This window comes from Elaeis guineensis, chromosome 5 (assembly GCF_000442705.2).
Source record: "Elaeis guineensis isolate ETL-2024a chromosome 5, EG11, whole genome shotgun sequence".
Lineage (NCBI taxonomy): Eukaryota > Viridiplantae > Streptophyta > Magnoliopsida > Arecales > Arecaceae > Elaeis > Elaeis guineensis.
The window spans coordinates 31,908,146-31,931,647 of record NC_025997.2 but is presented as its reverse complement, the minus strand read 5'-3'; the positions used below and the strand labels follow the sequence as shown (position 1 = coordinate 31,931,647).

General features: G+C 34.9%; 1 protein-coding gene across 1 annotated transcript; it reads left to right on the top strand.

Moving 5' to 3' along the window:
* The first annotated feature begins 12,424 nt into the window (after nt 1-12,424).
* On the top strand, nt 12,425-23,156 carry LOC105045226 (sodium/hydrogen exchanger 1). The gene is made up of 14 exons (XM_010923429.3): nt 12,425-12,904; nt 12,982-13,100; nt 15,409-15,506; nt 16,712-16,771; nt 16,895-16,941; nt 17,022-17,216; nt 17,333-17,379; nt 17,647-17,713; nt 17,829-17,929; nt 18,069-18,170; nt 20,621-20,759; nt 20,838-20,900; nt 21,773-21,856; nt 22,608-23,156. The coding sequence occupies exons 1-14, from the start codon at nt 12,728-12,730 to the stop codon at nt 22,932-22,934; spliced, it is 1,626 nt and encodes a 541-aa protein (XP_010921731.1). The 5' UTR covers nt 12,425-12,727; the 3' UTR covers nt 22,935-23,156.
* Nucleotides 23,157-23,502: the final 346 nt, after the last annotated feature.

The window sequence follows — 23,502 nt, the reverse complement described above, 5'->3', positions numbered from 1 at the left end:
TATTATCGTTTTCATCGTCGCTTTATTGGCCATTGTGGACATTTGATACACTTCGGGCCGGTGAAATTTGGCTTTGCTATTTTGATTGGACAGTTAAAGTTGACGGTTTTGGTGGCATTTCATGACCCTTCTTCCCAAGAAAAGTTCTATTTCATTATGTTGGAATTTTGTATGGAATTCTGACTTCAAAGGCAGGAGAAATGAAGTGCAATCTGATGAAGTTGGAAAAGCTCTCTCATTGCAATTTGATGAATTGACAAAAGGGGGCAGAAATTTAATTGGTGTAACAGTTACTCGCATGATGCAAGGGATGAGATAATGGCACAATATGTTCGACTGATCTGTGTGAGTGGAATATATGGTAGAGCCTGGTTTGCCGATGCCTTCCTGTGGTCTACCTCGAAAGTCTGACTGCAATTCTGACGTCAAATTTCGCCATCTACATTGTAATCCTGTCAATCTTTGTATACGTATTCACTCGCCATTGGAAACATAAAAATTCCATCTAAGCTGGATAAAATATGTTGAAAGATTCAAAGGAAAACAGATGATGACTTATGTGGACTATGGGTCATTGAAGTAAGGGTGGCAATTGGATAGGATCAGAAGATCATCAATTTAAATTTGATCTATCTATTAAATAGTTAAAAATTTAATCTGAATCTGATTTATTTATGATTTATTTATGAAATAGATAATTCGATCCAGTTCTTTCAATCTATTTATTAAATAGATTAAAAAGATTATATAGATAGGATTAAATAGATCAGAAATAATTAAATAGATCAGATATAGATTAAACAGATCTTAAATGGATTAAATAGATAATTTGACTCAATCTGATTTGAAGATTAAACAGATTAAATAGGTGAAATGGATTAGATATTTGAAACTCAAATTCGATCCAAATATTAAACGGTTAGATGGATCGAGCTGTATAATTCAAATCCATTAATTTAAATCCAAATCTATTTCTGATAATCGAATATAGATCGAGTTGGTGGGTTAGCTCATATTTTGTCAGTCCTCGTTGAAGATTAGATATTTTTTACAAATATGACAAATTATCTAGGTTACAAACAACTTGTATCTTACAAGTGAATAATGGAAGAGAATGGACAAATAAGAAATTATTTGCTATTTCCCTTTTATGCAGATTTTAGAGGAACATTTTTAATTAATCTTAGTAGTTAGATGTAATTTTATTTTCTTATCCTTTTATAGGGTCAGAAAAAAATTTGACTAATTATTTTATTAAAAAATTATCTATATTAAATGCTTGGGCATGGTTCAAAAGCATGCTAGTTATCTCCTCTGCTCCTAGGCAATATTGCCACACTTACGTTTTGGATCTGAGTGGTTGTGTTTGTAGCAAAGCTTATTAATTCCAGCCACCTTTAAAAAAAAAAAAAATAAAAAGAAATTCTAGTAATAAACATAGCTTGTCTTAAATTGGTTGAACCGTTTATAGGATTGCTTTTGACTTAAAAACAGGATCTAGATCAAAATTTTCTGTTACACCAAGACATTTCTGAAATAGGCTAATCTAGCACCTTCAAAAACAAACTACGGTTGAACCTTTCATAGGATTCCAAATTCCAATTGACTTAAAAGCAGGATCCAGATCAAGATTTTTTGTTGCACCAAAACATTTCAGAAATAGACCAATCCAGCAGCTTCAAGAAAACTATGGTTGCACATGTTATAGGATTCCAATTGACTTAAAAGCAAGATCCAAATCCAGATTTTTTGTGACACCAAAACATTTCAGAAATAGGCTAATCCAGCAGCCTCAAGAAAACTACTGCTACCAACTTTTTAACCTTTCTCATGGGTGAATCACTCCAGAGACATCAATTAGGTGCCCCATCCCATGACCTCACATGCTTACAGTGAGTGCCTCCAAATCCCAAAGTTGGCTTCTCACAATGTCATGAGCTTTTTTACAAAGATTGATGCAGTGAGAAAAACTGGAAGAAGAGTAGGATGAGAGAGAGTGAGTGGGTGAGAGAGAGAGAGAGAGAGATTCCCATGAGTACTTGACTTTGCCGTGAACGACATCTCCTTTTCCTTTCTTCCCGGTCTCCCATTTTTTGACGCTCACGCGGACAACAATTACCACCACAAAGCGAGCACTTTAGGTGCGTGGTATCCATCCTTCCTCTCCCAAACCGAAGCGACCGGTAGCTTGGTCTCGTGGCCAAGAAATGTACACAAGTTTCTCAGAAGCCGCCACATGGCACCTACATAGAACTCAAGGCTCTAGTTTGTACACGTGGGAAGCAACAGGTGCATTATTATTTCTTGCACTAGACGGAGTCCGGTAGCTGATCCATTGATGCGTCAAAAGGCAGTGGTAACCGGAAACTTAAAAGGCGAGTAGGGGCAGGTACGTACCCGTGAGGGCGATGGAGTTCGATCCTTTTCTCTTTTTTTTTTTCTTTCCCCTCCTTTTTATTATTAATTTGTTCGAAAGATGCAGAAATTTTTTTTGGGGTGGTTTAGTGGTCGATATCATTTCGCCAACTAATCTTTCGAGCTATGAAGTCACGAACTTCTACCTTTTTGTTTTATTTTTTTTGGTTTTTTTTTCTTGTAATAGTTTAAGAAAAAGTTTGCAGACAATGAGAGCTAACACAACATCGATTGCTTCAAGAAATGAAATTGGAAGTCAAAATCTTTATCACTGTGCATTTCACCAATCCATGGCTACCACATACAATTGAAAATTTTGGCAAGCAATGGATTGATGATTAGTGCAGGCAGGTTGCTTCCCTTGTGAAATATTGGAGTGATGCTGTGCCATATACAGTAAATCTTAGTACATGTGTGAGATATTTGGGGAGCAAGTGATTGATTTAATGCAAGGTTTGAGTGATATGTACATCTTGCATCTGACCTATCAATCAATGCAATATTAATATTGATATTGTGTACATAATCACTTTTATGCGTTGTAGAAGTTCTTGTCATGGTATGAATGTGTAATTGTAGAAAATTTACCATAATTTCTCCATAAAAACATGGAAAATATCTACATCGGCATATTATGCACAAATATGGATAGGAATATCAATTAGATACTAAAGTAGATATCGACATGTGCTCTAAATGGTAAAAAACATGACATGGGTTAGTAAAATTCTGCATTTATTTATGTTGTGTATGAATATAAATAGACATAAGTCGTACAACAAAATGATTATCATATAATTAGCTTTAAAAAAGATGTCAACCAATTAACAAAGTATTTGGTGATTGTTTGATTGTACCAGGAAACTTGGATTCAAATTTACCTTCACATATACAGGGGGACGTAGAGTGTCTAGGGGAGGACTACTCCTATACTATTGTTATGTTGTTTGTGGATCTTTTCTACCAATAGTATATTGATTTGTTTAGCTTTGAAATATAAATATATTATTTTAAAAGACTAAGTACTAGTTTTGTCGTATTATATACACAAACTTCTGTATCTATATCTACTTGTCCAGATACCTAAAATCTATGTTTTCAAATGGTCATAGACACGCATGTCCTCCATAATTTAGATACATAAATGGATACGGTCATGGCGGTATCTTAGCCATTTTCAACTTTAGCTAAATCATTGATTGCATTGGAGGGTCCTTTTTCTTTATTTAAAATATAATTTTGTAAAATATTAAAAAGATGTCTTTTTTTCAATGCATGTGCTCTTTTGCTTGCATGCATGTGCATGTGGGTCTGAGAGAGAATAGAATTTTTCTAAGACCATTTTTTGATCAATTTAAAATAACAAGTTTTCTTGACATAAATCCAAGTCCACAATATTATCTGAAAATAAAAATAATTAATATCACCCATCCATGTTTTCAAAATCAAATTTATTTTAATATGAAGACAATCATTATAAAGGTTATGGGATACCTCCATTACATTATAAACCCATATAATGGCCTATAAGTGATGACCATGCATTTTCTATATGTTTTGATTATTAACTATAATGGCAGTATATGTCATCATGACGGCAATTATATATGCAGCACTATGATCATTAGCATAAATTTATATTTACTATTTAAATATGTTAAAAATCATGATATTAAATGAGGATTGCTGCTACCGAAATATAAAATATCTATGAAGTAGATTTTGCAATGTTAGAAAGTGTTATAATTCATGTTGGCTAATGATGGCCTTAAAACGAAAATGATAACATTTTTTTTAAGCCATGCAATGGTCCACCATAATTTTACGATTACTTGTGATAGTTTTCCAAAACCACATCACAGAAACCATGTGCACATTGTTTGAAGATACTATATTCCGGTAACAGATTGAAGAGAAGCAAACAAAAATTTGATTACCTTAGACTCTATAGCCTTTATAAGCAACATAAGGGAGAGCAAGACACACCAGTACGGAAGCTACAATTTTCTCTAGTATTAAAAAAGATAGATTGGCAGCATTGGCTTGTCAAGACTCCAAAGGGTGTTGCAATTAATTGGGATTCATGACATATGATCGAGAAATACGAATGTTTTGGGATGGTGATCGATTTCAGAAGAATGCTGTCATGGAAGTAATTTGATGCCATTTGAGATTAAGAGTAATTGGATGGTGATGGCCAACCGCCTTTCATGGGAGATGTCCCATGCTTATTTAATTAAATAAATCTATGACCAATAACATCTCGAAGCAAAATTTACAAACGAATTTTCTTCTTCCAAATAGCCATCAGATTAGAAGTGGATACTTGTGACCAAATAATTAAACCGGAGTCAAACCAGATTAAGCACCTGAATTTGGACTAATGAATAAGGTTAGATTTCTATACCCATAGCTGTAAAGAGTCCGGATCATAGAAAATTGTAATTTTGATGAATTGAATTCAGGTTTAGGATTTCGATTTACTTGCTCTATGGTCTGTTGGTTTGAACCAAATTGATACAAAGAGTCCTGCTATGATGATGATCTATTTGTTCATTTTTCATTAGCGCTAGTTTGGCTGTAGATGAATCAATTTGAGATGAATCTAGCTATACGACATGATGAAACATTATGTTCAAAGATCATGTGCATGTTTGAGCTTAATTTCCAATCGGTTTCTATTTGTTTTCAAGTTAATGTTTTTTTGGTAGAAGTTTTCAAGTTAATGTTTGGATTAGATTACTATTAAAGAAAAAGGGAAGAGACTTCTTCGGAGATAAAAGTGATAATGTTGCGTAAATAGATATTTAACACACACTAGCTGCTGACTCCTAATTTGAACATTGATGCTTAGCTTCTCATATCCATTTACGATCCTTTGTGTTGTTTTTATTTCATACAACTACTCTCTTATTTTTGTGTGTGAGAGAAAGATCTGCTCTTGATATTGAACCAAGTCATATAATCCAATAAATGGCATCACATTTCTACCTTCAACCTTAGTCACAAGATTGGCAGCCTAAGAATTACACAAGCAGCAAACCTTAGGCATTCCATCCAAAAGAACCATAAGAACTCAGTTAATAAAAAAAAAAAAAAAAAGGAGAAAAAAGCTAGCTAGGATGATGAAATAATAAAATACAATACTCGTAGAAACTCCAGCTCACCCATAACATGGAGCATACAAGTGTTTCATTCAATTAATCAATCACAGGTAATTCATGATTAAATTATAAGACTAGCAATGAATTGGATAATTTCTAACAGGACTACGTACTACTTTGGATTTCTGAGTAATTTGATCATTTGACCATTTACATGACTAATATTTTTAATAACTCGGAGAATATTACAACTCTTCCTTCAAACAAAAAATTTTTGCTCCTGTCGGCTGCACACATCAGCACCACATGCACCATCCTTTGTCGCACAACTCGTCCATAGTAGCAGAAAGAAAAAAAAAAAAAAAAAAGGTAAATCGCAGCAAAGGTTAGTGAGAGAGAGAGAGAGAGAGAGAGAGAGAGAGAGGCATAAGGTAGGATATTGTAGGAGAGATGGTCTCATCATCATCACTGCTTGGATTCAGACCACGACAGAGAGGATCACAATGCCGCAAATGCGGCATCTTGTCGGGTTCTTCTTCTCTGTATTCTAAGTTCGATGGTACTGCTCTTTCCACATGGGCAGCCAAAAACTATGGCAAAATATAACAGCCTGCTTGGTACTCCATTGTGTTCCATCTCCTTGACCTCTGTTCTTGTACTCTTGTCCACTAGACATTTGAGAAAGCGAAGCTTTGGTGTGATGCACTGTTTGTGTCCCCTCAAAGCTAATAACTCTGTAAAGAATGGCATGCTTTCTCCCCTTTTTGACTTCTTCGACTGCCAAAGCAAGGAGATACGCCGGTCCCGAGTTTTCCCAAGGATTGGTCGGTTGAGTTGGCGGAAGCCGGATCGTTCAGCCCGGCTTCCAGCCACGTAGGACTGAGTTTTGGTCTTGCATGGTTTTTACCTTGGCTGACTTTTCGTTTTGCATAGATGTCGTCCGGCCAGCCATTGTCGGTTTAGCTGGCCAGCACCGCTCCTCCAAAGGCAAGCTGTACATCCACATGCATGTATATATATATATATATATATATATATATAAAAGTGAATCTCTACTTAGATACCATCGGATCTAAATTGGACAATAGAATTTCATATCGATGATCTACATTGTTAGATATGATCTATTATTACTAAACTACTTACATATCAAAAATCATATGATTTAGAATCTATCCATCAAATGATCAAAAAATTGGACATTCTAACTAATATAAAACTATATATAGAGAGAGAGGTAGACTAAGCTCCAGTTTACCTTTCCGATCTGTCGGATTTTAGTTCAAATCTGATTAATTTTCCTCCATCCAATCTGCATAAATCTCTATATAAAAGAAGTTAACAGTCACTTTTTTTATTTATTTGGATTTAAAAAATATAAAAAAAGCCACTCTATTAATGTGGAGGAGATGAAAAAAATATAAAAAAGTTCAAACCATTAATATAGATGAGATGAAAAAATATAAAAAAATTAAATCATTAATATGAATGGGATAGCAAAATATAAAATATCACACCATTAATACGGATGGGATGAAACTCCACATGCTCCAAAGATTGAGATTCGAGTTTGTGTTTATTGTGAAATATTTTTGTTTATCTTACGAAGTTTATATTTATTCTAGAGCATTTCTGCTCTTTCTTTTTTGATTTATTTTAGATTTTTTGTATTTATTCTAGATAAATTTGTGTTTATTCTAAAAGAATTTATATTTATTTCATCAAAAGTTTGTATTTATCCTACATAGTTTGTATTTATTGGAGGAAGATGGAAGGTGGCTTGTCCCATCCATATTAGTGGTTTTAGTGATAAATACAATTTTTTTAGGATAAACAGAAATGCTTCAAAATAAAATACAGGCTTTATGGTGATATATATATATATATATATATATATATATATATATATATATATTATATATATATTATATATATATATATATATATATCTGTGTGTGTGTTATCACTTGATGCATATACTAGGACATCTCCAAATCATATGATTTTTAGTGCATATGTAAATAGTTTAAAAGTAGATCATACCCTATGGCTCGAATCATCCATATGAAACCTTATATATATTGTTTAGTATATATTTGACTAGATCTGAGTGGAGATCAACCTAAATATAGCCAAGTCTAGTTCTATCTCTTTATATATAATATATAACATATAGAGAGGTAGACTAATATATAACAGAAGATGGAAGTCTCAAAAAATTTTATACCAAAATCATATAATTTGAAGATTCCTAGCCTATGTATTAATCAATCGATAAGTTAGATAGATTAAATAATATTGAAATACTATATATTTTCTTGACTATTTGATGCATAGGATAGAGGTCTTTAAATTGTATAATTTTTTATATATAAGTAGTATAAAGATAGTAGATTATATCCAATTAATTGCTCAAATTATTAATGTGGGATTCAATTGTTTGATCTAAACTTGATTGGTTTTAAGTTAAGATCTATTCGCATATAGCTATATTCCTATCTTTATATATTATATTATATATTATCTATATGATATGTTATATAAGTATACATACATAGATAAGTATTGAATATGCATTATGTAATAGCATTTTTAATCTTGGCAAAATGGGGGCATCCGACAGCCTTATCTTATTTTTGTAAGAAAAAGAGACTAGGATTGCATTGGGACTAGAACTTATCTATGCGGTGAAGATGAAGAAAGAGGAAAGAAGATGAAAAAAAATGAAATGAATAATAAAGGAAGAAGACAAGGAAAGAAATTAAGAAATGAAAATGGAAGAAATAGAAGAATGAAGCAAGAAGAAAAGAAAAAAAATTAAAGGATGAGAAAAAAGAAGGAAAAGAAAGAAGAAGAAAAAGGAAAAAAAAAGAGAGGAAGAAGAAAAAAAAAATGAAGAAAAAAAAAAAAAGAAGGGAAAGAAAAAAGAATAAAAATAAAAAAAGAGGAAGAAGAAAAAGAAAAAAAGAAAGGAAGGAAATAAAAAAGAAATAAAGAAAAGAAGATAGAGCTAGAGAGTGTGTGTGTGTGTATTTATTGAGATGCTTTACTAGGACAACCATCGAAATGAGATGTATAAGAAACAGAGCATCTCATTCTAAAAAAAGTGGAATCCCTTATTTCACGGGATTTAAAATCTTATTATGAATTATATGTATAAGATCTCATTTCTTATTATTTGATCTAATATATATATTGAATATATATTGATTTTCATACATAATAAATGACTAATATAGTTTCTACCAAAAAGATGACTATTATAGTTTAAAGTAAAGAGAAATACTTTGTGAAAGAAAACAATACTATCTCAAAAGCACCCCACTAAGAAAAAAGCATGCACACACACAATAATCAAGCAAGTAAAATAGTGAAGCAGCAAGAACTCTTTATTTAATTGATTTAACATTTTGGACATTCATGTCAGCTAACACTTTTTTAATTAGAAGTTGGGTCTTATTCTAATGGTCATAATTCTTAATTTGCTTAATAACTCTATATTCTAAATTCAAGTTTTAAATGATGCTTTTCCAAGTATGTGCACCTAAATAGTTATAATATGGTTGGATCACTATTCCGTTTTTTCAAAAATACATTTTTCAGAATCAAGACCACTTTAGGCTTGAGTCTTGAACGGTGCATTCACAAGTATATATATCTAGACAATTATAACTAGGATTTTGTAACCAATTCTTTCATCCTATTACAAGTTTGAATGCATTTTACATTTTAACATTAATATATTATGAATTGTTGATGCAGTTTAAATTAATGAGAAATGATATGTAGAAGATAACAAAGCTACCTCATATCCACCCGACTCTCTCTTTTCCCCCCCAATTTACACTCCAACCAAAAGTTTATTATTTATTTATTTATTATTCTTACCAAAGAACCAGAAGTTTATTATCCAATGTGATACCACCGATCCTCTACTAGGGAAAATGAATGATCACACCAATTCTCTTCTATCATATAGAATAGATAATTGAGCGAGTAAAATAATGGATGCGCATGGACTCTTTACTTAGTTGATCCGACATTTTGGTCATTTTATATCAACTGATATTTTTTGAGAGTTGTGAACTGAGATCATCTTGATGGTCACACCCTTTTCTTTTAGGAACCAAAGTACCTAGGTTCCAAGACTTAAATAGTACATATCTAATTATTTGCATTCACATAATTACAATGAGGGTGTGGACTTCTCTCCATTTCTTCCAAAAGAATATTTTTGAGAATTAGGACAGGTGACAGCCAACTCAATACCAGATTGACTGTAGGATCAAATCTAAGTCCCTTGTATTAATTAATAAAAAGACTTGATCAACTTGTCGGCATTCCCTATATATATTGCGTGATATATTAGTGTTTATAAAATTCTGATCTTTTTATCAAAATAAATTGATTTTTTGAGAAACTTATGGTGATAAATTGCTACGTTGAGACAACTTGCTACCAAATTGCTGAGAGAGAGAGAGGGGGCAGTTGCCGGATATTGAGAACCAATGTTCTCATTTAATTTCTTTCTTTGTTTGTTGAGATTTGATTGCTACGTATGGATGGAGCTCTCCTGGCTTCCAGGATGGCTCTTGAGGTTTCTAAACGAAATTGTCCACGAATTCTTGGGATGGTTACGGGGCTGACTGAGAGGCGGCCGGTCCAAGCCAGGAGCGGTCGGTGTTTTCTGAGAGACCGCCCAATGCTTTGGAAAACGCATCCGTGGGCTACTTTTCCTGGATCTTTGCTATCCTCGTGTTTTGCAGTACATGGTTTTTAAATATGTTGGGGGTCCCCTTTGGCAGACATATTTGTCCCTCCCCGTTCAAAATTCCAATAGGTCTCTCTCTCTCTCTCTCTCTGGGTTTTAATTGGTGTGTCCAACAAATTAAGAAACGTCCACCAAAGTATGCCGTCAGAGTAAAAGAGACGTAGGTAGACTTGTAAAAGGTTGGTAAATTTAGTTTCACTTGGTAGCTGTTTGCTGTGTGAGCGTCATGTCTGAGCTACGTAGCCTCTGCTTTGGCCCACGAACCATTGATTATATTTGGTTCAAGCAAGATCCGGGTTCTTCGCGAGTCCAATGCTGGTGGTGGCCATGGTGTAAGCCAAGGTGTAGGTCCTTTCTCTTTGGGCTATTCCTGACCTGATCTGCCAACTTTGGGTTGGATAAATAAGTTAATTTTTGGGGAACTTAATGATTGGTCCCTATAATGCGGACCGAAGTACTCCAACAAAACATCCCTATCGACCCACTTTCTAACACTCGAACCACCGCTTGCAATTCTTTTTAATTTCCGGTCCCTCTGGAAATACAGACGCCTGGTATGGCGATAAATGGGGGAGGGAATGGAACTTAAAAAACTGGTCCACAGCCCCCCCCCCCCCCTTCATATCATTACACGTGAGCCTTAGGAGGGTCCGTGTGCTTTCTTTTTAAAATTAATTTATAGCTTACTTTTAACGGATGAGACATCGTTTGCAACTTTTTATCTCCGTTAAAAATTCTATGATACGAATATTTTTATAGCCATTGCCACATATGCTTTTCAAGAAAATATGATATTATGTATTATAATCAATGTATTGATAGCTACTAACTTAATTAGCCGGCAATTAATTAGCACGCATCTTTTAATGGACTTGCTCTTGAATGATATATGTGAATCTTAATTTTGATATGTGACATTATGATAGCCATTGTCACATAAACATTTTGGCTAATCATATTTTTCAAAAAAAAAATAATATTACATATTATAACCGATCTATTGATAGCTGCTAACTTAATTGGTTGGCAATTAATTGGTACCCTTCTCTTAAAGGACTTGCTCTTGAATGATATATATGAATGTTAATTTTGATGGTGGCACATTGCCATGATATTGTTCACAAAAAATTGAATAGTTAATTTAAAATCATTTTCTAGTAGCTATGCTTGGGAAATAAATAGTTTATATAACAAAATAATTTTATTTTTACTCATCATATATACTTTATATTTGTAAAAAATATATGAAATTAAACTTTAATATGTAAATAATTGAAAGATCAATAATGTTATTATGAGAACGGAATCTATAAAACAGTATAATGATAATATATATCTCCTGGATTGATACTACTGTATATGAGAATATTAGGAAGACATTTGTTATTTTTCTTTCTAAAGAAAAATAATTAAACTTCTGACCCCCCCCACCCCACACGCACACAAAAAAGAAAAGAAACAAAAAAAAGAAAAACACTTAAACATGCATTCACAAAATGTATTTCACAATATTTTTGTTTAGTATGGGATGCCAAGAGTCTCTCAATGTCCAATGTCCCTTGCCAGAAGCATGTACATAAAACATGCGTCACATATGATAACATAATTTCATCACATATAATAAAGACAATAATATAATGAAGTTTTTCAACATGTTAAAACATGTTTTATAATTAGATCCACCATGATGATTTCCCAACTCCAACAGCCCTTAGTGCTCGCCACCTTTGATGGTAGAGGAGGGACCCCAGCCTCCGATGCGCATCATTTCTATGCGGACGTGGACACCTTAGATTTCTTTTACTCAGACAGCGCAGGTGCATGCGCTGCCTGCTTGAGGACAGTTGGATCCATACGCCAGGTTCTGCTCCATCTTCCAGCACATCAAACACTTTCTTCCACCAGTAATCCATGCCACGTGGCCCGCTCCCTTGGTCCCACCGCATAAATCGGTCACGCCTATATATGCTCGTTGGCCACCCTCTCATTTCATAAACTTCGAACAAAACATATTGTGAGAGAGCTCGGAGCGAAACGAATTCTGATCTCTTTCTGACTGTCTCTCAAAATCCCCAAAAGTCGTTTTGTTTGGTGTTTCTCGCCATTAATTTGATCCCCTGCGAAGTCTCCGCTCAAAAAGCTGTCTTTTTTCCGCTCAAAATTTGAGCAAAAAACGCATTTTTTTTTATTTTTTCCCGATTTAGGGACCGAATTCGGAGGATTGAGAGCCAAGGTCTCTGGCATGGACTCCCCGGAGACGTAGAATATCCGGCTCCCCTTCAATTCTGCTATTTTTTCTCCCATTTTTTGGTCTTCTTCGCGGAGAAAGAGGTGGGGTGTGGGTGAGAGGAAGAGAGAGAGAGAGAGAGAGAGGTGGGCGAAGCCGTGTGGGGTGTTGGGGGCGACGAGAGAGAGAGAGAGAGAGACAGAGTCAACCATGGCGTTCGATCTCGGGGCTCATTTGGTGCGGCTGGGGATCTTGTCGTCGACGTCCGACCACACCTCCGTGGTGTCCATCAACCTCTTCGTGGCACTGCTCTGCACCTGCATCATCATCGGCCACCTCCTCGAGGAGAACCGATGGATGAACGAGTCCATCACCGCCCTCGTCATCGTGAGTGCCGATAAAGTTTCCATCTTTGGTCACATTTCCGACAACGGGTTCTAATTTGACCGCTTCTTTTGTTGCAGGGGCTATGCACAGGGGTGGTCATCCTGCTGACGACCAAGGGGAAGAGCTCTCACATCCTTGTCTTCAGCGAAGACCTCTTCTTCATCTACCTTCTCCCGCCGATTATATTCAATGCGGGGTATATTTTCTTGAAATTGTTTAAGTGTTCTTTTAGATCTTTTTCATCTTTAGGCTCTATGTTTGTTTCTTTTTTTCACTGTAGATGGGTTCTGTCCTTTTGTTTGCTTTAACTTTTCTTTTCCCTTAAAATTGAGGCACACTGCATGCAGGCAATCAATTTATGAATTTTGTTTTGATTCCCAAATCCTTAAGAACGAATCAGGTAAAATGTATCTTTTTTTTTTTTTTCCTTTTCTTCCTCCTTTTTTGTTTTACTATGAGCATCAATTTTTATGTTGGACAGATGGGATCAGATTAATATATAATTAATTTGCTCGGTAGTTATTCAGTGGCAGATGATCGCATTCATATTCCTGAGGACCTGATCATGATCGATTTTCATATCTGAAAGAGCCATATGGCAGGAGAGGGTGTTGCCATCTAGTAGATCAATATTGTTATTTCTGTAACTCTGGAACAGAATTATAGAAAGGAAGAGGAATTAAAGGAATATATCTGAAATGACTTTACTTTGTTGTAATGAGTTTTGTGTGCTAGGAATTTCAGTTGTTCATACTGCTGAACAGAAATAGTTATGCTAATGGTTCTGGTTGAAATTGTTGCAGAGAGAGACTTGGCAGTTAGCGCAAACAGTCATTCTGATATTGTTAAATGTGAGATAAGGTTTTTGAGGCTACTTTTTAAAGTTTATTGCCCCCAGAAGGAGATGTTGGAGGTATGAAGTCTTTGGACAGCATGAAATGGTGTAACTTAATTAAGAAGATGCAGTCAAGCAATTATAGTGACTGGGCCTCGAGGATCAGAGATGGTCACCTTGTGTTTTATAGTGTTTCTATTAGTGGAGTAGCTCTTGCTGGTGACAATAAGATGATGGCGATGCTGTAGGCATCCTGACAAGCTGACCCTCAAGAGCATGACACTAATATACAGATGTATAAAAAAATCTGGGGGAGCTTACTAATGGTAAAATTACAATAGAGTTGCTTTAGACATTTTAAAGAATTAAATATAGAGCATGGCACTTACGATATGGGGAGAGAGGAAAATTTTTAGCTAAGATTATATCTTATTATATCCTAATATGTGGAAATGACTGAAACTGGGTGCGTAGCATGAAAGTTGGTTCTTGCTTTTGGAGCTTCTTGTAAGGACGGCTGTGAGTCTGGTTTACTTGGTGCCTGCAAGGCTGCTACTCTTCCGTGTCAGCAGAGTTATTGAGTGGCTTATAGTTTCCTTTTAGACAGCCTTCTGTACTGGACCTGATCTAGGTTATGCGGCATATTATTTGTTAATGGCTAGTTAAAAATGCAAATGTAGTTATGTACCATTGACTATTAATTATTTGTAAAATGATAGCATATTCTATATGCAAAGATGAAGCAAGCACTTACTGGCATATGTGGCCTTTTGAAGTCACTTCAACAGAATAAGCATCTTATTTGGTGATATCTTTTCTCATGTGATGATTCCTCATACCTGTCAAAAGACATATGCATAAATAGGATATCAAAGAATTTAATTTTGAGCAATTTACCAAGTTCCAAACAACTAAAGCTCTAAGAAGGCTATGGAAAACACTAAATTGTATAGGTGTAATGAATTTCGTGCAAGGCAAGGTGACCTCACCATAAAGATCACCCAGATTCTAAATATTATATAAATTTAAGATAATTATCTAGATAAAAACGAATTTCTCAAAAATTAAAAAAGGATAAGGGCATAACACAAAATGAGAGCTTGCCAGCAGCAAATGATACTTAATGGGAAAAAAAAAAAAATGCAGAGCAGAAGCATTGGAACAAATTGCTCACCCACAATCGCACACCAATGCAATCTCCATTCTTGGACAAATGGTTATATCTAAAAACTCCATGTTGTTCTAGTACATCAGCAATAAGTCAGGCCTCCTCTAAATATATTTACTGTTTGGAAAATTTGTAGAACTTCGTCCTCATAATTGCTAATCACCAATATTATAACAGTAGCTGTATTCTTTCTGTTTCGGTTAGTACAGATGAAACTTAAGTTTTTTATAGCATGAAAGAGAGGAAAATTGAATCTAGTTCATATCATATTGCACAAACAGCCTTGCTCAGTTTGAGAGCATTGGCAATGCATTAAATTTTTGGATCTTTTCATGTAATTAACCCTAATTCGTTTATTCATCTTGAAAAATTCTTTACCTTTCATGCTGAGCCCAAGTGCTTCTTCAAAATCTAGGCCGTAAAATAACTAACTTTTTAATTCAACAATGATTGACGGTTTCATAGTTAGACCTTGATTGTTTGCTTATTCTTTTGTAACAGGTTCCAAGTAAAAAAGAAACAATTTTTCCGCAATTTCATGACTATCATACTGTTTGGTGCAGTTGGGACACTAATATCCTTTTCCATTATTTCTCTTGGTAAGCACTTCTTTTTGGTATTTATGAGCAATACCTTTTACAGACTCCTGAGTCTAAGTTATCAGAATGAATTCTAGTGCAGAATTGTTGTCTCATGATAACCATAAATCTGTAAATATCATTTTGTTGAGCAATCATATTTTTTAGATTCAAACTGCTAAACAAAAATGCTGAAACTAAACTTTTCTAGTTTCAGATCCAATTCTATAGCACTTGTTGAAGATATATTTCATACCTGCATCATATTCTGTGGCTATATTTCATGGGTAGGTGTATTAGGTCCTTCAATATAGGATTCTGCAGTTTGGAGTCCATAGTGTTGGTTGTTGCTTATCTGTGGATATTGCTGTTGACCTCATGATAGGTCCCGCAAATTGAGTACTGCAAGTCTTGTCAAAACCCTTTGGCTCTGTTGAAGAAGCACATAGGACTGAGGCAAGTTTAATTCAGAATAGTTTCAGGATAATTCTGAGAATAGTTCATGACAAAATGCTACATGCCTGGGATTAGATTTACAGAAAGGCTTCCGACCTAGGTTCAATGCCAGTTGTTGTAGCGTTCAGGTCAAGTATAGCAGGAACTGATATGAGGTTGTTTACTGGCTCTTATGCCATGAACCGCCTGAGTGGATTCAAACATTAAACTATATGAAAACTAACAAAAATATAATATACTCCAGAAAAGGTAAAACTTTACAAAAAGAACTAAAGTTTTTTAGATGAATTTTGGCTATTAAGGATTGGTTACGTGCAACTTTGTCCTGAAACTAGATGTTGGTTGTAGTATATTATATAATAATAACATGCATATTCAGCATTTTTATCCATTGCTGATGTTGTCCTTTACAACACGGTTTACAAGAAACAAGGATCAATGTATTATATCTCTGTAAGGAGTTGACTTACATCATAATCCTGTTATTTAGTCATTCATAAATGAAAAATTTATAAACCATTTCAGCTACATAGATTATTAGCATGATTTCCTATCAGTTCAATATGGTGTGTCATTTCAATATGATGTGAGATTAATTAGAATAAAGGAGTAGAAAAATGCGTAAATCTTTTAGCACCAGTCTGCATGATGAATAGTCCTGTCCTCATAGGAGTTGTTTTGATCCAATTTGTCCTTTTATTTACTTGTCTTTCTTTCTAGTTTTACATATCTTCTTTTTACCTTTTGGTTGGCTCTGATGCTTAACACAGGAGCTGTTGAATTTTTCAGAAGAATGGATATTGGTTCACTAGACATTGGAGATTTTCTGGGTAAACTCTTTTATGACCATGATTTCTCTTTCTTCATATCTTTGTTTCCTGTACATTATGCTCTCCTCTTGCTACTCTGTTATCTCTGGGTCCTCATTGCTATTTACATTTCTATATTTGCAGCTATTGGGGCAATCTTTTCTGCAACAGACTCTGTCTGTACCCTGCAGGTATGAAAAAACTTCCTTAGTTATGTTTTTAACATATAAGAATTTACTAGACTAAGAACTGTTTTTTGCTCCTAAATCAGGTTCTTAACCAGGATGAGACTCCTTTACTATATAGCTTGGTCTTTGGTGAAGGTGTGGTCAATGATGCCACATCGGTTGTACTTTTCAATGCAATCCAAAATTTTGATGTTGGCCACATTGACGCCATCATTGTATTGAAGTTTGTGGGGAACTTCTTTTACTTATTTTTCTCCAGCACCTTCCTTGGAGCATTTGTAAGTACATTCTATTTATATTACTTAGAGCCAGTATACAGAGGATATACTTTTTCCTTCCTCTTTTTAAAAGATTGTGGTATATTATATGGTATCACTTTATTTTTTGTTTGCAGACTGGATTGCTTAGTGCATACATCATCAAAAAATTGTACTTTGGAAGGTTTGTCCATGAACTTAGTCTTTCTTAACTGTCTTCTGCTGCAAGTTTATGTATAAAAAAAGGTTCTTTTCTTTCTGTGACAAAATTGGAGAGTTAAAATGATGTTTTCTTTGTTATCATTTTAGTCTGGGTAATTCTTAGTAATAGCTGATTTTAGAAGTTCTTAACTAGTTAATGCTGGTGCAGTTTTAAGTGAATGATCAAAATCAACATCTTTTGAAGTTTTGTTGTATAAAATACCACTGCTGATATAATTCTAAATTTCAGGCATTCTACTGATCGTGAAGTTGCTCTTATGATGCTCATGGCTTACCTTTCATATATGCTGGCTGAGGTGAGAGTCTTGTTGACTGTTTAGATCCTACTTTTTCCTTTCAAAAACATCTAATGCCTAATGCTTTCGTTGTCTCCAGCTGAGTACATTCTGAAGGCTTTGATTTTTGTTGCAGTTGTTAGATTTGAGTGGAATTCTGACAGTATTCTTCTGTGGGATAGTAATGTCACACTACACCTGGCATAATGTGACAGAGAGCTCAAGAGTTACCACAAAGTATGTTGGTTTTAAAATGCCCTAAATGATGGAGTAGTTGCTTTTCATTCTAATCTTCATTTCCCATGTTTAGTCAGTACAACTTATTATACTAATCTTCCCCCCCCCCTCTCCCTCTCCAACTTGCTAACTTTTGCAGGCATGCTTTTGCAACCTTGTCATTTATCTCCGAGATTTTTCTCTTCCTTTATGTTGGAATGGATGCATTGGACATTGAAAAGTGGAAATTTGTTAGTGACAGGTATAAGATATATATCATTCTGGATATGTTTTTGAACATCCATCATTCCAAGAACAGAATAGAGTATGTGCCTGGAAATGTTTCTGAGAATGTGCAAATGTTGGCCACATTAACTTCTCTCTTTTTTTTTTGGAAAAATATTCTGTTGTATCATGGTAAAATATCACTTTAAATGAGAGAGGTCGGCATGTTATATGTTGCAGTTTGGTACTGTTGCTTAAGATGTCCTGTTATATGCATTTAAAACTCCAACTTCTATCACCTATTATATCATTTGTAGGTTTGGATGCATAGATACTTGTGAGTAATGTAAGAGTTACAAGAAGGTTCTAGTGCTGTATATAATTTTTATTGTATGAGAGAGTTTTCTATAGATTCTATTCTATTCGGGCCTAGTAATATACTATTGTGAGTGATGTGGATGAGAGTAACCTTACCTTTTGAAGTAGAAGTTGCAGAGCAATGATGTAGGACCTGTTAGTTCATATCCTGCTTATTTGCTTTGAAGTAGGGATCTTGTTTTTATTCCTACTTTATATTATCACTATTAGCACATAAGTATGAAATTGTAAATCAAACTTACACATGCACAATATAAAGCAAACTATGAGGATTGCCCGCGTCAAGGAGCGTTGGGCCTGCAAATGAACCAAATTGAAAAATGAACAGTTCAATCTTTGCTCAATACATGCTTATTTGTGCTTAATGTAGGTCACATGGCCGATCTATATCTTGACATATCCTGTGCAATTTCTCTTCACATAACTTGGGAAAACATTAGTGATTTATATTCATCCCCCATCTAGTCTAGTTCAAAGAGAAAACTCTACCTTAGAAATTTCTAAACATATGACACAAAATGGTCATTTGGAACTATAAAGCACGAATACTTTTGCATGTTGTATCATATTGAATACTGCTACCTTTTGGATGCTTCTAGGATATATATTGGATACTTATTTTAGGTATCGTATTTTTCAAAATCCCAAAATTTGAATATATACCTGATACGCTTATTATATTCATCTATACATGTGTGTATATATGAGTACGTATATGAATGTTGACCTTTTAACGATGAATATGAATTTTGAAGTTTGCAATGTTGATATTATTGTATGGGGTAAGGATTTCAACCTATTATGTTGAATGATAACTAAATGATGGAGTTTGTGAATGTTAATGTTATTGTGTAAGTATGGACTATGTTCTTTTGATTACTCCGAATACTTCACGAATACTCTCTCTCTCTCTCTCTCTCTCTCACACACACACACCACACACACACACACACACATATCCATATTTTGTATGCTAGCTGTGTCATAGCCTACTTTTTCAAGATTTTTATCAAGATATTCATATTATGTTGTATCTGTATCCTGTATTTGTATCTATATTTTATAGCTGGAGAGTCTAAAAGATTTCATATATTGACAAAAAGGGGATTATAACACCCATTTATTTCTAGCAATCCATCTTGGCCATTCACCTGTCTGTGCTTCATCTATGTAAACCATCTTCATCGGGAAGAGACTCTTGCATAGCCCTTTAAACCCTAACCCTAGCCTTAAAAGGTCACTATTCAGTTAATGACTCTTAGGATCCATATGCATCATGACTCCCCCCCCCCTCTCTCTCTCTCTCTCTATCTGATTCTAATAACTCTTATGTGGTCCATATAGCTTAATGCTTATTCAACAGTTGATCTGTAAGTCTGGAACTCTCATGCACTCTTCTTTAGCCTTTTTAACCCATTGGGGTTGCGGTTATACCTTCTGGCTTTCCATTCACACCTCATGCTGGTTGGGACTACCTTTGACCATAAAGAAGCCACTGTAATAGGCTGGATCTGCTACCCTTCTGCTCTCATTGCTGCATGATGCAATGTTCAAGATCCTTCATCTACTTATTAGTCTATTCAGTGGCATCATATTAATTAAAGCCACTTTGCAACCTTATGGAAGTCCTTGTTTCATTTTCAAATATCTTGCTTTTGAGGTTGTTTTTAAGTTTTGGCTCTCACTTGGCAATTATCTAGTTGAGCGAATCATATTACTCTCAGTATGATATGACTGCCCATCAACACTGCAGTATAAATTTGTAGGAGCAGATCCACCAAATTATTTGAATAGCATGTGCAGTCAATTTATCTTACTTTGATTCTGTTTAGATCATCCATCTTTTACGTCAATAGACAAGAATAATGTCATTGTAAAATGGACTCATTTAATGATATCATGTAGACTAAAACAACAAGGTCAATGGAGATTACCTCATGTACTTGGTGAATTTATGGATGTCAATATATGAGTTATATATATAACTTTTCGGCATTTTTGTATGTGGGGTTTTGTTATTTGTCATAGCATGCCCTCTCCTCTCCTCTCTCTCTCTCATATAACAGGATCAAATTATTTTGGTAACTAACATGTTATTCTCCTTTGCAGCCCTGGAAAATCAATTGGTGTTAGTTCAATTCTACTAGGCTTGGTTTTGGTTGGAAGAGCTGCTTTTGTTTTCCCACTCTCTTTTCTGTCCAACTTAACAAAGAAGTCTCCAGATGAAAAAATATCCTTTAAGAAGCAAGTGGGTATTCAATATTTATGGTTGTCGCATTTGTGTTTGAACCACTACTAACGTATATCCATGCATTTTCTTTGACAGATTACAATATGGTGGGCAGGTCTTATGAGAGGTGCAGTGTCAATTGCACTAGCGTACAATCAGGTTATATTGGAAGTTCATTGACATTTGAAGTTTTATTTTTAATTAAATTTGAAATTTTTATGAATATTATTAATGCCTGCATGTTCCATTACTTTTCATATTGTCAATTATGCATTCTGAGACATGATTATTTATTTAACAAGCATTTGTCATTTGGTTGCCAAAGGATCATTTGTTCGATAGGTGGCTTGTCACTTGAGGAATTGTCACCTTTTTTATTTTTCCAATTTCAGAAGCAAAGGATGCAATTTCAGCATTGTAACAATGAAATAATCTATTATTTATTTTTCAAAACAAACCCCAGTTAAAATGGAAGGCAAAGTTCTTTGACATAATCAGTCTTCATGATTAGTTATTTTTTTCCCAAAATGGATTAAACATGCAAGCAAATTCCACATGAAAATATATTGATTGATACATCCTTGAAATTATCTGAGTCCTAACCAGATGAACAACCTAACTCGAAGGGAAGTAGCCCAAACATTGTTTTCTCTATTTGTCTTTTTCTTTCTTTTCTTTACTTTTCTTTTCCTTTTCCCTTTTTCTTCTTCTTCTTCTTCTTCTTCTTCTTCTTCTTCTTTTTTGAGTTAGATAGGGGGAGAGGGAGAGGGAAGGCCCATCCAAGGTAAATTACCCAGGTCAAGATTCTTGGGAATTTACGATCTAAGACTTGAGTGCAAAACCTCCCTCCAACGAGTGGATGGACACGACAACTAGGGCACTACACAGTTCTTTTCATGTTACTGCTGTTATTTGCTGGGCGTTGCATTTTCTAAATTATGTGGTCGTTATCCTTTGCCACTTTTGTAATGCTCTTGCTTGTTAAGTTTTTTACCTCTTAATAAATGACACATTTTAATGAACATTTGCAGTTTACAAGATCTGGCCATACACAACTGAGAGGCAATGCAATGATGATCACCAGCACCATAACGGTTGTCCTCTTTAGCACTGTGGTAAGATATCTAATTACCCCCACAGGTGCATGCCATTGGTCCTGTACTCAACAACGTATATCAGCAATTGAAATTGGAGCTGGTGAAGTGTCAAAAGTTATATATGAATTTTACCAAAAAGAAAACATGAATTTATGACCATTTGGATGTGAACAATATATTTATAGTAAGTTAGAGAACTGCTCTCAAGTCTCCCTGCTGGCGTGACAAATAAGTTTCTGCTCAATTATAGCTCTTTTTTAAAAAAATAAAATGTCAATTTGATAAATTCCTCTCTTATCATGAAGCAGCTACATAAATCAAGAGTAGAATAATCTGATTTTTTTGACACCTGGAAGTAGTTCCATGTCAAATATATGGCTTTATCTCTTGTTCAGCCAATATTTCAGCTTATTATCTTCTCAATTAATTCCTTAGCATGACCCTGTGTGGCATATTACAGTGATATGTTATGCTTATTTTGCACTTACTGTTTGGCACCAACATGGAATTCACCAGTTCTGTTGTTGGATTTAAATACGTTCTCTCTTGCCTGTTTATATTTCACATGGTCCCCATGTTTCCATTCAGAACTTAGGCTGTGGCAATTATAAGTTTTCAATTTAGAGAAAAATTAATCAGACTTGAGTCTTTGATTGAATTTCGTCAGTGTAGGAAACTGTATACATTGCATTCATATAATTCGCTCATATTTTTCTGAAAACGTTTTGGTGATATCCTGATTGTTTTGATCATTGTTGTGCTTCCTCAGGTTTTCGGGATGATGACAAAGCCTCTGATAAGGGTCTTGCTGCCTCCTGGTGCAAAGCATTACGGCAGCATGTCCTCTGAGCCCTCAACTCCAAAATCTCTCCTCGCTGCACTCCTTCCAAATGGGCAGGAATCAGAAGTTGAAGCTGGAGGACAAATTGAACGGCCAAGTAGCCTCCGGATGCTCCTTAGCAAGCCAACTCACACAGTGCACTACTATTGGCGCAAGTTCGATGATTCATTCATGCGCCCGGTGTTTGGTGGGCGAGGTTTTGTTCCTTTCGTGCCTGGTTCACCCACAGAGCAAAGCCACCATGGGTTGGAGTGAACCAAAAAAGAAAGGAAAGACAGGAAAGAGGATAGAAAAGAAAACCAACATCTAATATTCTTTGGTTTGATTGCTTTTGGTTATATGCCTATCAAGGTAGTGCCTGGTCATGGTATTGTTCATTGGGCTTTGAAAGGATTTGCATGGAAAGGTTGGAGTGTTGTGCTGTATCTTGGTCGTGTAATTTGTCTCCTTTCATGTGTATTTCTAGCGCCATTTGATGCAGTTCTGAGAGAGGACTAACATGCTTGTTGTCAAATTTTTGTAACTTGGGGGGCTTTGTACCTTGATCTCTAGTGTTGTATGAATAGAAGTTTTCCTGTTGTATCAGTACTTTGGAAGAATAAAAAAGAAAACACATGCAGAGGCATGCTGATTATACAAAAACATTGCCAGCTTTCTTTCTTTCTTCAGGTTTACGTGCTAAAATATTATCTGTATCAATCCAGAAAATTGGAATGTTTTGTGTGTTGTAAGGTAGATCACTCTTTCCAGTCTCTCTCTCTGTTTTTTTTTTTCCCCTTCTCAAATTTATGGTATCATAATTGACATATTGGGAATTCTCTAG

What these genes read in the sequence shown, in the direction of transcription:
- LOC105045226 (XM_010923429.3), top strand. Translation starts at nt 12,728, where the DNA reads ATGGCGTTCGATCTCGGGGCTCATTTGGTGCGGCTGGGGATCTTGTCG. An exon ending in CCATCACCGCCCTCGTCATC is followed by an intron (nt 12,905 to 12,981) that starts GTGAGTGCCGAT and finishes CTTTTGTTGCAG; the next exon opens with GGGCTATGCACAGGGGTGGT. An exon ending in GCACCTTCCTTGGAGCATTT is followed by an intron (nt 17,217 to 17,332) that starts GTAAGTACATTC and finishes TTTTGTTTGCAG; the next exon opens with ACTGGATTGCTTAGTGCATA.